We start from the raw sequence: 14,552 nt of genomic DNA on the forward strand, positions 1-14,552 counted from the left end.
ATTAAAGAATGTAACGTCTTACCTATTTAATCCTAGACCATGAAATTAAAGTCCAACTACTTAGCATTCTAATCTGTTGATAACTGGGAAAAACGGTCTTCTCAAAGGAGGCAATAACTGGAACGGAGATATGTGAATGATCAAACATCCCGTAGCAACATTGAAACCAGTAAATTTTAATTTAATACATCAAAATATATTCTTTATCCTTTCTTGCTACTCTATACTGAATCCCAAATTGCCTCAAACTCACAGAACAAAGCACCTAAGCTGGAACTCCAAAGCACCCACCAATTACCACTTCAATCGAAATATTTCTTGCTATTCTTAAGCTCAAGGCTAGAAAAATACATCTCAGTAAACTATTCCGTGTTATTGCTTCATGTCGTGTTTCAAAGAAATCCCAGAGGAGGGTCATTTGAAACCCTGGTGAAACCTGAGCAAATTCCTACAGCAACTTTGAGGTAGCAAATGGTAATTCGAAAATTTCCAGTTAACGCACTAAACACTCTCTTATTGCTAAATAGAATTCACGTTGACTACATACAGACTCCTACAGGACCATTTTCTGGTACCCTGATGTAGACTAGGGAAATTCTCACAGCAACTGTAAGGTGACTTTTAGTGATTTTGAACATTTATATTTTCACATTCAACCTGTCCCTTTAATTCAAGCCAGTTTTTATATATTACCTCCAATAGGGACATAATTCCTAATCCAAACTAGAAAGGTGATGTTTCCTGCAATTCTGAGGCAAGTCCTAGTACTTTTTAGAAAACCGCATCTCTGCAAATCGCTTTGTCTAGCTTCTCCATCTTTTGCTTAGTAAAATTCATTAAAATCGACTTAGTAGTTTCGGAAAAATCATTGAACATACAGAAAAAAACCAGTATAGATGCAGGTTGAATTGTAGAACCTCTTATTTTTTAAATTGGTTAAAAAAGGTTTAAAATTCTAAACAAAAGATTTAGTATAGTTGTGCTACCTATCATTTAAAGAACAGTATTAGCGTCACTGAATAAAATTTTTGCCACACATTCCTCACGTGGATGCAAGGGTTACTGTCTGAAAAGTCAAAGGCTTCACTAAAATTCAGTCAGTTACAAATTATTATAGAACTTGTTAGTTACTATGATATTAGAGTAAAGTGATGATTTACCATATCTTTCAGACAAAACTATAACCAATAGTCGTTATTCCCAAATTTCCTGCAGAGTGTAAAGATAGTAAACTAGTGGAGTTGGGAGGATGAGAATTTTAACATCTTGTGTTATTGTGGTCCGGAAAATACATTGCTCTCCCACCAGGATGCTTCTCTATGGCACAGAGCTGCAAGCCCAATTACTACATTAAAACACTGCTTCTGTTGAAGACTCTTGGAGCAATTGGAAACATTTTGATCCCAGCAGGAATCACTTCTGGCTGGTTTATACCTTCCAGTTGAACCTACCACTGGGCACAGCAAAAACCAATGTGTCACTTAAATCTGGGCAACCTTATGGATGTCCAGGAGCGGCACATCACTACCGCAAATGTTGAAATTCTGGGGTTCAAGGGCAATTTGATAGGTCTAGTCTACTGCGGGAGATGACTGTTGGAGTTGGTTGGATTTGTTCCCTAACCTCAGAGATTCTTGCTAGCCTCAACAAGGGTATGCCACTCCCTGCCTATTTTGACTGGAGAGGCTGGTTCAGAGCTGACCTCCCGTTCATCCTGGTAGACATGACTTTGAGATTTAGTACCCTAATTCTTCCTCTTGGATCTCAATAGGAGGCTGCCCCTCCTCCGTAACCTTACCCGTTCTCTATGATCATGTAATAAAGATGTTTTGTCTATTGTCTATTGTCACTCCGGAAGCAATGCTAAGGTTCTTATAGGACTAAGTGCAATTTGTAAGATTCTTGTCCTGAGAGAACAAAAAAAAATGGAAACATTTTAAACTAGTAGGTATTAAAACAACACTGTTCCAATATTATTTATTTTATAGCCAAGGCCTTTTAAACCAAAGGCGAAAGGATGCCTTCTGTTGTTAACTGTTTACTGATGAAAACAAACTATATTATGCTCCCTACGAACAAATCTTAATCATCTATATGCTCATAAATATTTTCAGATATCACAAAAGTCCCAATCCTTCTATAAATTTTGGAACAGACAAAAAAACTTTTTCAGAATTGAAATTTTCACAAGCCTCCATTTTGTAATGCACAGATAGAGACCTCTGGTTTGTGACATTGTTCTTTTTTTACAAGGCCCTTTAAAATTAGATGTCACGATGACGGTTTACATTTTTTAACAAAAATTTTAATTAAACTTCTATCTTGGATCCTTCATTAGGATTGGGAGTTGAATTTCTCATATATGCCAGAAACCATAATTTTTAGTCTTATCCCCCCTGGATATTGCTTAATATATTATTTCTGTTGAAAAGTTAATAAGGAGGGATGGGACATTTGAACACCTGGTATAGTTTTTCAAGGTATATTATACCAGAAATTAAGGGAGTTATGATCAATAAATCTGTCTGGCAGCACTTCTTACATTCTCCACTCTTGTTGGACACCAAAATAATTCAGTTGTTCACTCTTACATTCATGATAGTGACTCCTAGAAATAAGCTCCACAAAAAAACTATGGTAAGCTCTGTGATATATATTGGCAAGGATGGGATTCAAATATTATTTCAATGACACACTAAAAACCACAATAATGGTTACTTTTTGCCTAAAAATAAAGTTTTTATACATTGGAACACATTGAGTACCGGTACTAAAATGTTGCATTCCGTACTATTCCTATTCATGTTGCATTCCTATTTCCCAGACTAAAAAATTTTGTGGAGTCTGTGAGACCTCACCTCATTAAATACATAAGTTTTATTGTTTCACAAATTAATTAAGGGTTAATCTAACAGATTTTCTTTATTCGTGAGAGTAAAATTTTAATTGACTATTTTGTCTACATAATAAATAGTATCCATGGAAACAAGAAAATTAGTAGTAACTAAATAATGTTCATTTCCAAGGAAACCAGGAGTCTTTTGTAAAAGATTCCTACTGCAAGCAAGGACATAGCCAGCAAGGGGGTCTAGACCCCCCATTCTTTTCATTTAATTTTTACTAAACTATTATTATTAATATAATTCAGTATTACTGACATGTATTGCTGAAAGATCATTCTCAACAAATAAACAGGACAAGAACCTTTAAAGGAACGAAATGGAGCTTTACGCTCTGTCTACTACAGGAAAACATCAGTTGTCTGGAACACCCCCTTCCCCAAAAAAAATGTTTTCCTGGCTACGTTCTTGTCTATTGGCTATGTTTGTATTGAAGTACAAGCACTTCTTACATTCTCCACTCATGTTGGACACTAAAATAATATAGTTGTTCACTCTTACATTCATGATATTGACTCCTAGAAATAAGCTCCACAAGAAGCTATGGTACGCTCTTGGCTAAGATTATGTAGGATGAGAAGCACTTGTTTATAAAAGAACATTTTAAATATATAACTAATTAGAATTTACATGAAATAATGATCTGTCACCCCCCACTATATCTATTTAATTTTAGTAGACGGGTTCTCTTCATCTATCTATTTAGTGAAACCTTTAAACATTACATAATTGCGTAATCATCACTGTTGATTAATTACTAACTTTGCTGATCCTTTCTTATGTTCTTAATTTTTTGTAAAATCTGTTCTATAATTTATATTGGACTGTCACAGTTGCTTGTTAATTATCTCACCATATGGTGAATTGTTGCTGCATTTATTTTTTTTATAAACCCACAATATTATATTGGAAAGTTGTCAAGTGATAACTTCTATGTCATCATTTTTACTTTTTTGTATCGTTTGAGTCTTAATTATATGTGCTTTTTTGGTTCCTAACCTTTCCCATCACCTCATCTTTAGCTGTAAACCTAACTTCATAAGAATTACCGTTGTATACCAATTCCTCATATTCCGGGTGTCTCAAAAGCACCCCTTCCACATTACCAAACAGTTGAGAGTTTTCTATACATACTTAAGACCTGAATGTGTTTTTGTTTATAAGAGAACATTTTTTAAATATAGCTAATTAGTATTTTTCACCCACCACCATATCTATTTAATTTTAGTAGAGGGCTTCACTACATCTATCTATTTAGTGAAACGTGAAACTTTACTTAATTGTAAAATCATTCACTGTTGATTCGTCATAATTTATTGTCATCGATTAAATTTATCATTTACTGTCTGTGTTTGAATAATTTTAGATGGATTTTAAAATAAAGAACATCTCAATAGCTTCAAAAGGAATAACTCATTAAGTGATACCTCGAATGGTTGTTATGAGACAACAAAATCAGTGGCACCAAGAAACTTCTGATCACTCTGTCTAAATTGGGTACTGATTCTACAAAGGAAACAGTCTAATCTCAATTAGATGCCATGTTGGATGTAGTTGACTAAGAAACCTTTATCATTCAGCATTCATCTTCTTTTGTCAAGACTTTTGAAATGGAAGTTATAAGATTGTTGGAAAATTTTACATGTGCCTATATCTATGACTCCCCATTTTGAATTAATTATTAGAAGAAGACAATTGGTAAAAAATTAGAGATCTCTAAAATAACACAATCGGTTCAAACTGTAGGTTGGGTACGGTAGTAGGTTTATCAAAAATTAATTTTCTTGAGGACCCTGTTTTTGTTTCATCTAGACCTTTAAAGTAATTTGAGGTATTAGGTACTCAATTAATTCCATTTAAAAGATCTAAGTTGCTCTTTACCTCCAATTTGGCGCAAGTGTTTTAATTTTGTCCATAAAAATCGTTTCAAAAATAGGTTATTACATTTCTAAATAAGATTTGGAAATTCTCCTTGTTCAAAAATTAATGCAGTGGAGTTAGATTATGTGGAAACTCAGTATATGAACATGTTACAATGCTGCTAGTTCTCGTGAGGCTTTAGTGAATGGACTGTGTTTAATCTAATTACAATATAAATTTTTCAAACTCTGGAAGTGTCTCCTGTTCTTTTAAATTCACTTACTTTCATGTATTGCTCAGAAATCATTACTACGTCAAAAATGTTTCTATAGTTTGCAAACTCAAGAGAGTTACAAGAACAAAAGTAGTCCTGTGCATACCTTTTGAGAAAGTGCTTTCAGTTAAAATTCTACCCTGAATAATAAGTGCTTAAACAGACTTAAGGTTGTGTAACACATTGTTCATTGCCTATATCTGTCCAGATTCCTGATCAAACTTTTCATTTTGTATAAGTTCTAGCTATCTTCCTGTTAACTTATTTTCTAGTATGCAAATATAAGCTTCTTGCATGATAGCTTGATTTTATGCAATATAAGCTTCAAAGCATAGAAAATTGGAACATTTTCATTATTTTATCCACAATCATATCCCATATCCTAGTTCCTAATGCAAAAATGAAATAATAAAAGCAGTCACACCTTAAAAGGTTTATTCACAGTATGCCTATTTGATTTGAGAGCTGGCTATAAATATGAAAGTAGCGATGATTATACATGCTAAAGCCATATTTTTCTTGCTGCATACTTCAATTACTACAAGGTCGTTTAAATCTTCTTCCTCATTTATCTGCTGAGTAACAACATTATCATAATCGTGAAAACATTCAATTACATCTCTGAGAACAGCATTTATTCATGACATCATGATCATAATTGTTGAGATTGTTATCGTGTATGCTCTTATTCACCTTGGATAGAAATTACAGTTGGTACAATCTGTAATGCATTGAGAAATAGTGTTCACATCATTATTTTCCACTTCGCACAGCTGCAACACTCAATGCAATATGAATTATTATTTTATTTGTCATATCTGTTGATAGAAAGTACAGCCAAGATGAATGTTAAAGAACATTTTCGTATAAATTACACTTATTAACCCATTCTAATCAAGATGTGTGTTTATTCCTAAGAGCCAAGTTGCATTTATAATATATATTGTTAAGTAAACTAATCCATGAATTTGTTAGACCATCTGAAATCCCTCTCTCTCTTACAAATGCACCAAGGTTTGATCAAACTATCACTAGACTTATTAGTGGAACTCATTCATCTCTTCCAACTCTTCCATCATCTGTTATAGTACTTTTATACAATGTTTTTCTTTGTTCTGATGGTTCTATAACATTCTCAAAGCTTGAGAAGCGAATTGTGTATGGGTACTGTAATTATTTATTACGTGTTTGCAGAAAAAAGATTGGGATAGAGTATTTCACAGTTTGATGCACAGTTATTAATTCAGGGAGAGTGCAAAAGTCATCGTATCAATACCCTGGATAGACTCTCCTTTTGTTGGAATTCCAAGTTGGAATCAGTTCAATTCATCCATGTTCAAATAAACTTTATCTCTGAAAGGATATGTTCGATAAGAGACGAAGACTTGGACCAGTGTCAAAGAGTATGTATTGGAGACTAATATGTAAGTAGTTATATCGTTGTCATAAATCAACTGATGGTCACATCAAGCATCATAATATGATGTGTAACAAGATGACAGCAGCTATTTCGACACTGATAAGGGATATCGTAGACCTGACATGGTACGAAAGAGGTAACGATCTGTTTAATGTTCCTGTGTGAATTAGTTAGGATGCCACAAAGGTGGCAAAGTATCGTTTAAACCAGTCTTTTAAGGCAGGATTAATTCCTAAAATATAATATAGATGCAAATACCATCATGTTGTCATCTGTTAGTACAGAGATCTTAATAAATCTGAATCTCGTCAAGGACGTAGCGAGCAAGGAGGTCCAAGGGATCCGGACTCCCCCTAAATTTTCAATTACTTTTTTAGTATACAGTTATTGTTATTTTAAAAAATTCAGTATTACTGACATGTACTGCTGGAAGGTCATTCTCAACAAAGAAACGGGTCAAGAACTTTTTAAGGAACAAAATGGTGCCTTACTCTCTGTCTATTATGAGAAAATATCAATTGTCTGGACCCCCCAAACTTTTCCTGACTACATTCTTGGATCTCATGTTTGATTGGAATTCACCACCAAAACTTTTCAAAGTAAATACATATTTTTTTCTGAGTGGAACAAGATTATCCCCAGTGGTGCACTGGAAATTGGGTGGAGTGGGTATTATGTTCACTTATGAGTAGGAGTGGGTTTAATGAAACAGAAGTCATTATTGTAGGTGTCAGCATACATCCTATAATTCTTTTCCTCTCCTATGACTTTTGCTTTCCTCATGTGCTGTTATTTACATTGCTGGCAATGTTTAAAAATTCTTAGTTTTCTAAAACATTACTCCAGAACCGAGGTTTAAATATCGTTGGGAGCATTGACTTCCCCAACCGATAACCATTTAAAGCACATTTTACCTGAAGAAGTCAATAAAACAATAATTTTAAAACAATGTCATTTTATTATCCATGATTTTTTAAGAGGTAGGAATCCGATTACACTAGAATTATTACTCAAAGGATATTTTAGTGACATTCTCCAGACACATACTATTACTATCCCTGCTGCCCTAAAGTCAGTACAATGACTTGTGTCACAGTGATGGTGTTATAGTCTGTGATAGATTGGAAATATACATGAAATTATTTTTTATTCCACTGCAATGCCAAATAGTTGGGTGCACTTTAGTTTAGATTTCACTCTTTACTTTTAATTAAATGTTATACTATTTTATAAACCGGTTTTATGTTTTTTAATGCTTCTCATGAAAATTTAATTGGAAAAAATTGTTCTGTAATTTTAAATGTACGGTACTGTATGTAGTGTGTACTTTCTTCTTTAAATAAAAATGATATTGATTTATTACTCTACTTATTTTGGGAGCCCGAGATTAGAAGTTCTGGGAATTCAGTACTTATTGCAGATAAAACAGATTCAATACCACTGCCTGTGGTCAAAGCAATTTTTATCAGAACTGTTCACTTCTTACTATGGTTTTTTCTCCTTCTAATCCTCTGTACCCACCAGGACTAGATTAACCCCAGGAGGGTTCATGTTCACTTCTGGATGGCTTATACCTTCTAGTTGAACCTATACTGGGTACAGCCAAATCTGACATGTCACTTTAATCTCGCCACCCTATGGATGTCCAGGAGCAGCACACCACTAACTGCAAATGTCACAATATTGTGATTAAAGGGTGGATCGATATGTTTAGTGTACTGCTGATAATGAAAATTGGTGGAACTCCCTTGGTTTTAAAGGGTGTTTCTAGCCTAAAAACAGAGAGAACCTATCCCTACCCATGATTGAATGGTGGAGCCTGGAATGGAGCTGACCTCTGCTTCTTCCAAGGTGACATAACTGAGATGTAGAACCCGCTATCCCTCCTCATGTTATCTCTACCCCTACCACCGACCTTACCCGTACCTTATGAAAATACGGTTACTCTAGAAGCAAGCGAAAAGGTCCTTGAGGACTAAGTACAATGAGGGGGTTTTCTCAGGTTTTTGTCCTAAATGGACAAAAAAATGTTCTCTAAAGATTAAAAATCTTATAGCAATGGATAGTGCAAGGCTGAAAAGGAGAATATTCTTTCCTTAAAAATAAGAGATAAAACAGTCATTATCCTCCATCACCCTTCCCCCAATGTTGCATTAAAACTTTATTGAGTAATAAAAGCGATTATTTGGTGTAATAAAAGTAATTTCATTTAATTATAATAAATATTAGTTGCGTTGTTACATAATCTCATGGCATTATGAAAGTTGTAGTCTAGCCGAGACCGAGGAGAGGTCTTTGAGTGCCTCGCCCACCACCACCGAGCAATCCTCCCAGTCCGCCGGTGAGACCCATCGTTGCATTTGTCAGCCCGCTTGTTGCATTGGTTAGCGTGGCGGTGGGCTGTGTCAATGTGTTGGTCAATCCCTGGGTCAGCCCCTCCAGCGATCCCACCAGAGCACCCAGCTGCAGGAAGCTACACTCTGAGGACTTGAGGACATTGGTCAGTCCTGCCCACAACCCCATCTGACACCGCCGGAACCCTTGGGCGACTGTTGGGGTAGAGTTCACCACAATGTAGTCACCACCTTCAGCTGTGAACGGCTTCACTCCTTGATTACCAATCCTAGGTACACTGGAAAACAAACGGTAACCATTGTTACACCTAGTGTCTACAAAGTCCCTCCCTCCTATTAAATTATGGAAGGGATTGGTATAAGGTTTTTTAAATATACTAGAACGTTAACCTCCAAGGAAAACTAGGAGGCAAGTTAAAATTTTTATATGTAAGCCCCCATCAAGTGACAACTCATTTTAAAGACCCATGTAAAATAAGGACAATTCCGTAAACTAGAGGTCTCTATGTTCAACCAGTACAAAATGGCGGACTGTCAAGTTTTTAATTTAAAAATAAGCTTGAAATCAATACTATTGTTAACAACTTTACTTTGAGGTTGATTATTTAGTAAGTTTAAAATAATGTTAAAATAAAGGCACTATATGACATTAAAATCGTCTTAACCTTTTGTGAATTCAAAATAAATGTTAGAATATCCCCCAGATGCATGGGGTTTGGCAATAGTACCGCCCTTCCCCAACTGATGTCTAGTGTCATATTGCTACCCCTCAGTCTACCAACCTTAGTAATGCTATGAGACAGTGCCATTAAAAATTAATATCTCTCGAATTAATGTCTCAAAACCAAATAAATAAAATTATACCAAATTTGGCTCAAATTTGTATGATAAGAAGACCAGTTATTGAAAAAATTATCATGATATTATCTTTAGTATCTTCAAAATGGCGGCCATAGGAACTTTTAAACTTTGAATATATTACAAACTCAGGATTTTTTTCTCAAGAACTACATAAATAACTGTTTTTAGAGGATATTATCACAAATCTAACGAAACATGTTATTTACTTTTGTGATGTATCTGGTGAAGATAGCCTTGCTATCGAAAAGCCTTACAAAAATAAAAGTTTCAAGTATTGGTTTCTGTGTTCTAAATGAAGTGATTAAGTTATTAGTTTTTAGTGTAACCAACCTTCCTCCCCCACACTCTCTCTCCACACAGTATACAGGGATCAAGGAACACTTTTTATAATTTGTGGCGGTAGACTAAACTACAGCAGAGAAGTGGACAGAATACATTATCGACAAATTCAAAGAGTTGGGGCTGACCATTGCTGACTGCAGGTGTTAAGGTTGCGACAATCTGGCCAACATGCATGGAGAAAAAAGTGGCATACAGCGAAGACTTCTAAGCTTAAACCCTCTGACATTCTTTGTTCCTTGTGGATGCCATAGCTGCAACCTCATTTTATGAGACGCTACTTCTTCTTGTCCCCAAGCACAAACATTTTTTGGTATTTTGCAAAGAGTATATACAATGTAAACAGACAATATACTTTCCGTTCTAAAGTATACTGTACTCAACAATCTAAATAACATATGAAGGGGTCAGAAGCCAAGAGGTACAAGTGACTTTATGGTTTTTTTCTGAGTTAATTTGCAGAAGCCATATCCTGAGTGTATTAAAAATGTTTGTGGCCAACAGGTGTAAGTAAAACTCTGTTTAACCCTTTGGGTGCCAAGGGCCGATATTATCGGCTCACTATATTTAACCAAAGCGTGCCGAGAGCCGATATTTTCGGCCCTTTACGTTTAACCGAAGTGTGCCGAGAGCCGATGATTTCGGCCCATTACGTTTAACCGAAGTGTGCCGCGGGCCGATATTTTCGGCTTTGCGATTATATTATTTTTTAAAATCATATAGTAAGCGAATCTTCATAACAGATACATCAAACGAAAGGGGAAGAGTTACTTAACAAATTGATATATAATTTGTTATATTTTTAAGGTCCAGGACAGTATGTGTCAAGTGCACCCGGGGTTGCCACCTTGACTGTCTCCCCCGCCACGAGTGTAAATAGACTGAACGTTTATGTAACAATGTATATATAGAGACATTTCTTTGCATAGTCTTTACAGACTTAGTAACATTTTTCAATAGGCCTATGCTATAGACTATAGGCACTAAAAAATAGTGAGTGATTTGAAGATTGGACTTTTTCTGCCTTTCAATAATTGAGGGTGAGTAAAGCAAATAATATAAAAAATAGGCTATTTATCATAATTTTATTTTTTGTGAACATGCATTAGGGTCGTAACCAATGTTTTTCAACCATCTCAATGCTAGTTTAATAAATATAGTTTTGTTTAGAAAAGTCCTTACAATAACATGCCCTTACATTACATTGTCAATATTTTAGCATTTTAGTCCAAATGTAATGTTTTATTTAAAATCTTATAAAACTTTTATTTCTCAATATTTCTTTCTGAAATTTTCTATATTGGTTCATAATTATACATAATAATGTAAAATGTAACATATGTTTACATAAATAGTAAAATAATGTAAGTTTTATAATTAAAAAAAATAAAAATAAAAATATTTTTTTATTTATTTATTTTTTTTAGTTTACTTATTTATATTTTTGGATATTATCATAAAACTTTGTCATTACATAACAGTATATTTCATAACCTACAAAACAAAACAAAAATTGTCCACTTATCAGTATTAGGATAGGAGTTATACAATTTTTAGTCTAACATAACAAAATAGCTGTTTTGTGCTTGGCACAATTGGCTGTTATAGGCCATTTACCACTGGCACTCAGGAAACACCCACAGCTCACATGCATGGCATTACTCAAAACGAATCTTGAAATTTGCTTGGATCAAAGGTTAAATGCCAAATCTAGTGGCAAATTGCTCAGATCTAGTGGCAAAATGAAAAACTACTTTCAGCATCAGCTGTGTTAGTTAGAGGCCAAGGGGTACAAGCACTTGTATCCCTTGGCCTCTAACAGCTACAGACATTTTGTTCAGGAATGTGTTCTGTTTACTGTATTGTTCAAAAAGCGAATTACTAATGTTGCTTCTAAGAAAACACATATCTGAAACAGGTATTCCACCTCGAGAACAAAAGAGGACGTAAAGTTCCTACCAACAAAATTGTGCAGGAAAAAACTGACTTGGCCAAGGAGCATATTGCAATGTTTCCAAGATACTCCAGTCACTATTCTTGACATCAAAATCCAAACAGGAAATATCTTGACAGAAACCTTAACATAAAAAAGATGTATGAATGTTACAAGCTTTTCTGTGAAGACCGGGGTGTGGAACCTACTACTGTATCTTATTACATACACATTTTTCAACACTTGTTTCAACCTTACTTTCCATCGACCACACACAGACACTTGCAATACGTGTGATAAGTTGCAAAAAACCATCGAACACGGAGATGAAGAAGCAAAGGTAGCTGATACTACAGCTAAAGAATTTCACCTCCATCAAGCTGACTCTGCTAAAACTGAAATGGAACATGCGAAAAGGAGGTAAAAGATGACCCAAACCCATGTTGCGATATGTTTTGACCCCCAAAAAAATGTTGCCAACCCCAATTTACTAACTTGTACTAGAATTTACTACTCTTGTCAACTTTGGACCTATAATTTCAACGTCCATGATATCTGTACAGGTAATGCGTTCATGTTCATGTGGCATGAAGCACAAGCTTCTAGAGGGTGCGAAGAAATTGTCTCTTGTTTGTTGCAGTATATAAAATCATTTCCTCCAACTGGTAACCCACTTGACAGATTTTAGCGACAAATTGTAGGGGCCAGAACAAGAGTCACATCACAGTAAAGTTCTGGTTTCACGTTGTTTAATACAACTAACATTGAGACCATTGATTTTAAGTTTCTGCTTACTGGGCACTCTTACAACCACTGTGACAGGGACTTTGAGAAGATTGAAAAATATGAAGAGGAAACACGAAGAGGGGCGTTTATGTTCCTGACGATTGGATGCAGATTATTGCCAGAGCAAGTAAAAAGTTCATGGTAAAAAGATGTCGGATGAAGATTTTGTTTCCATGGAAGCCATTCACAAGTTCTATGTTAAATCTGTACAGGGTATCAGTAAGATGCAGTGGTTACAATTTAGAAAAAATTCATCCTTGGACTTTGTTCTACAAAACTACTTTAAATAAAGACTTAACGTTTCCAGAATATAGCATGATCGCTAAGAACCCAGGAAGGATTCCGACCCAACTGCCACCTTTGCCTCCAAAAACAAACAAAAAGAAAATAAAGGCATCTAAGTACAAGGATCTTCTTAATCTGCTGCAATTTGTACCTCCGGTTAACCACAGATTTTACAGATCTCTAGACTACCAAGGGAATACTTTAACAAGACAGGCACAATCAAGAGAAGATCAGCCTTGTGAGGAAAACCCTCATCATGAAGAAGACAACATTAAATTAGAAAACTTTTTTGACAGTGATTATGACTAAATATTTAAGATAGGAGGTTTTGTAATAAAATGTGGGTTTTATTTGACATAAAAGCCTGTGTTCTTAATTTTTTTCCTAACTCCACTTGGAAGCGAAGGGATACAAGTGGCACCTCTTATCAGATAGTAGCCCATATCATAAAGAGGGAAAATTCAAACCAATATAAAAAAAGGTTTTTTAGCATTTTGAAATACCAGTAAAAAAGTAATGTGCTAAATTTACTGAACATATTTGTCCCTGGATTTGATTATATAACTTAAACTTTAAACCTTGTTTTCTCAAAACTCAAAAAGAGTCACTTGTACCCCTTGGCTTCTGACCCCTTCATATATCCAAATGTCTATGTTGTTCTAAGAATAATTTCCACAATTTTATTTCGGTTGATATTGCTTATCATATTGGGTTTACAATTTCAGTTTGGACAGAATAAAAAATAAAAAATAAGAAATTCCAAAATAAAGAAGTCTCACCCAGATCTGGCAAACTCGGCGACCAAGTCTGTGAAGTGATCGCGCACCTGCCTGTCCACTGGGTCACTGAGGCCAGTCGATTCTAATGTCTCTCCCTCCAGAGACAGAGCATCAAACAGGTACAACAGATCATCACCGTGGCCTACACCTGTACAACACAATCCTGGTATACAGACTGTCCCTTGACCTGTGGTGTTAGCTACTGTATTATAAGTGTCAATAGTGCACATAATAAAACCACATTTTTTAAACTATTTTGTCAATTAAAAGCAAACTCCAGGAACTTTAATTGGTAGGAGATAATCACAACTATTTTGCAAGAAATTGTAATAATGTTGCAATAAGCCCCCAACATTTTTAAAAAGAAACCAAAGTATATTGAATACAAATTTTACAACAATCTTCCTACTGAAATTAAGTCAGAAGCTACATTCAATAAATTTAAAATCAAATTAAAAAAGTTTCTCATCAACAAGGCTATATATTCCTTTAATGAATTCCTGTGATGATTCTGGAGGTAGAGTACTCCATAATAATACTTTTATGCCAAAAGCTGTTTTACTTGTAACTGTCTAAATTGTGACTGTATTAGTTTTAATTTTAATTTTAACTGTTTCAGTTTTTACTGTTTTAATTTTAATGTTAACTGTTTTAATTGTAACCTTTTAACAACTGTAATAATTGTATTTTAAACTTTTTCTATTTGCTGCTGATAAATCTCGTATTTTCTGTTATGTATTCTTGTTTTTTTTTCTCTCTAA

General features: G+C 34.7%; 1 protein-coding gene across 1 annotated transcript in view; it reads right to left on the minus strand.

Moving 5' to 3' along the window:
* Positions 1 to 8,638: 8,638 nt before the first annotated feature.
* Positions 8,639 to 14,552, minus strand: part of LOC124364370 (pyrethroid hydrolase Ces2a) — a 35,004-nt gene continuing 29,090 nt past the window's right edge. The window contains exons 11-12 of the mRNA XM_046819772.1: positions 13,792 to 13,939; positions 8,639 to 9,086 (exon numbers count right to left, since the gene is read on the minus strand). Coding sequence (XP_046675728.1) covers positions 8,726 to 9,086; positions 13,792 to 13,939 — 509 coding nt within the window. The 3' untranslated portion in view covers positions 8,639 to 8,725. The remainder of the gene's footprint in view (positions 9,087 to 13,791; positions 13,940 to 14,552) is intronic.

Source organism: Homalodisca vitripennis, chromosome 6 (assembly GCF_021130785.1).
Source record: "Homalodisca vitripennis isolate AUS2020 chromosome 6, UT_GWSS_2.1, whole genome shotgun sequence".
Lineage (NCBI taxonomy): Eukaryota > Metazoa > Arthropoda > Insecta > Hemiptera > Cicadellidae > Homalodisca > Homalodisca vitripennis.